We start from the raw sequence: 2,277 nt of genomic DNA, 5'->3' as shown, positions 1-2,277 counted from the left end.
ACCCACTCGATCCACCAGACGGCACGATCCAGCGGATGTTCGGGCTGATCGCGGAACAGGGCCGACATTCGTTGCATGTTCGTGCGGTAGCTGTCGAAAAAAGTGAAACGATCGGTACATTAATCTTGTCTCGATGGCGATCGTCTTGGCGATACGTACCTTTCAGTGGTCATAATTTCTCGGATCGTTGCTTCCAGCTCCTTGGCATCGAGGTGCTCGATGCTCAACCGCTTGCCAACGCCCTTTGCCTCGCAGTAGTTGATGTTTTTAAACTGGTCTACAAACACCGGGAACCCGATGATCGGCACACCGTGCCAGATGGCTTCCTGCGTGCTGAGCAGTCCGCTGTGCGTGATGAAGAGTCGCAGCTTTGGGTGTGCCAATAGGGCATTTTGTGGCATCCACGGTCGCACGTGGACATTCGGTGGTAAAGCCCGAGGCATCGCGTCCGACTCGAACTTCCACAGGAACGTGTACTCCGGCAGGGCCTGCATCGCATCCAGGATTCCGTTGATACGTACCGTGCCCAGCTGATCGCTGCGCACATTCGTCCCGAGCGAGAACAGCACAACACCGCCCGGGCTCGATCGGTCTAGCATCGTAGCAAGATCCTCCGGCAGTGGCTTCGGTTTGACGATCTGCAGCCCACCGACCGGAATGATGTTCGGCATTAGCGGTTCGGTGAACTGGATAATCGGGTTCGCGTTCAGCAGCACAAGTTTCGTCTGTCGAAGTAACTCCCCAACGTCAGGCAACGAAGGTTCGTAGCCCCGGAGCAGCCGGTTCATGTTGGGAATCATATCCCAGCGCTCCAATACCTCTTCCCACATGTTGGCCAACAGATTGACGAACCGTTCGCGATAGCTCATCTGTTCCATCATGTCGAGAACGTGGTTAGGAATGAGAGCCGAGTATTGATAGGCACCGGTCATGGAAATGGTGGTCGAAACGCCATGGTACGCGGTCACTGCCACTACCGGTGGTTGCCCGAATCGGTGATGGGCAAGGGGCGTCAAACACGGGCCACTAAGGTAATCGTTTATGATCAGATCGAACCCAAAGTCCGCCGGATAGTCGTAGAGCCGTTTCGCCCCTTCGGAACGCAGAACCATGTCACAGACAATCGGCATAAATTCGACGAACAATTTCAGCATCGCGAATACGTTCAGTTTCGCCATCTCGAAGAAATCTATTTTCATGTCCGGATCGCTGTACAACAATTGGTATACATTCTCCAGCAGAATGAAGGTAACGTTCGCCGGTGGATCCTTCTCGGCGTCCACACCGAACACGGTGAGATTATGGCCTTGCTCGGCAAGGGCGTAAACAAGGGCACGGTTCCTGTGGGACAAGAGGGCCATTCTTTACGATCACTATACTTTTTTCCTACCCAACCCAGCTTTTACCATCCGAAATGGCTCGGTGAAGTGACGGTATTGATGTACAGTATATTGGCCGCGTGGCTGGTTGCCCCAAGCCATCCGACCACCAGGATCACCGATGCCACCGCTGCCGAATTCGACCTCATTCTTTCGCGTTTTCGTAACTGACTGGCGCGATGGGGGCCGGTCCGTTATAAAAAGACCGCTCGCGAAACCTAATCTCAAATCAGCTGTGGACACCAACATCGACAACAATCGACCACTCTCTGACAAGATACGAAACTGAGCATCTCGATTAGGGAAGGCCAACGGTTCTAGTTGCTAATCCTATGGCTATTGCTAAACACTCGGTGGTAGTGGTGCGTAAGAATAATGTTTGTATTTTATTTGGTGAAGATTAGAAAAGAGCTACGTAGAAGGAAAAAGGAAAGGTAGCTTGAAATAGGAGAAAATTACCAGAAAAACTAAATTAAAACAAAACTTGAAAACGGGGCAAACCACGCGAGAAGGCAGAGACCCGAGTAGTCCGGCAGTGGGCGAATGTAATAAAGTGAGGAAAATCGCAATATTTTTTATTACTTTTACATTAAATTTTCCCTTAAAATCTCTGTAAATTATGGAATTTACAAACAAGAAAATCAATCTAAATAAGTTATCGCTCTTCAAGATACAGAATTCAAGAAAACATCAGGCAAAATGATAACGAAACAGTCCGCATCCTTTGATCGAAAAGAAAGAATTTTAAAGAGGTGTTGGTGATAAAAGGGATTTCCGATTTGATTGATTATCGAGCAGCTGATGGTCACAGGTCAGAAATATGCTTCCGTTTGTTGCGATAGTTAAATATGGGCACGTTTTTAAATTTGAGTTCAGCTTACGATAAGGTCAGACCCAA

At 49.2% G+C, this 2,277-nt stretch overlaps 1 protein-coding gene across 1 annotated transcript; it reads right to left on the bottom strand.

Annotated features, from left to right (window-relative positions):
* Positions 1-6: 6 nt before the first annotated feature.
* LOC128276966 (UDP-glucosyltransferase 2-like) lies at positions 7-1,528 on the bottom strand (the record flags this gene model as incomplete). The annotated part of the gene is made up of 3 exons (XM_053015425.1): positions 1,407-1,528; positions 160-1,341; positions 7-90 (listed from the first exon to the last, which is right to left on the bottom strand). Coding segments are annotated over exons 1-3 (1,388 nt in total), but the record flags the coding sequence as incomplete, so codon positions are not given.
* Between the last annotated feature and the right edge of the window lie 749 nt (positions 1,529-2,277).

Source organism: Anopheles cruzii, unplaced genomic scaffold (assembly GCF_943734635.1).
Source record: "Anopheles cruzii unplaced genomic scaffold, idAnoCruzAS_RS32_06 scaffold03273_ctg1, whole genome shotgun sequence".
Taxonomy (NCBI): Eukaryota; Metazoa; Arthropoda; class Insecta; order Diptera; family Culicidae; genus Anopheles; species Anopheles cruzii.
Note: the sequence above shows the minus strand (reverse complement) of the source record. Positions and strands in the feature narration are given on the sequence as shown.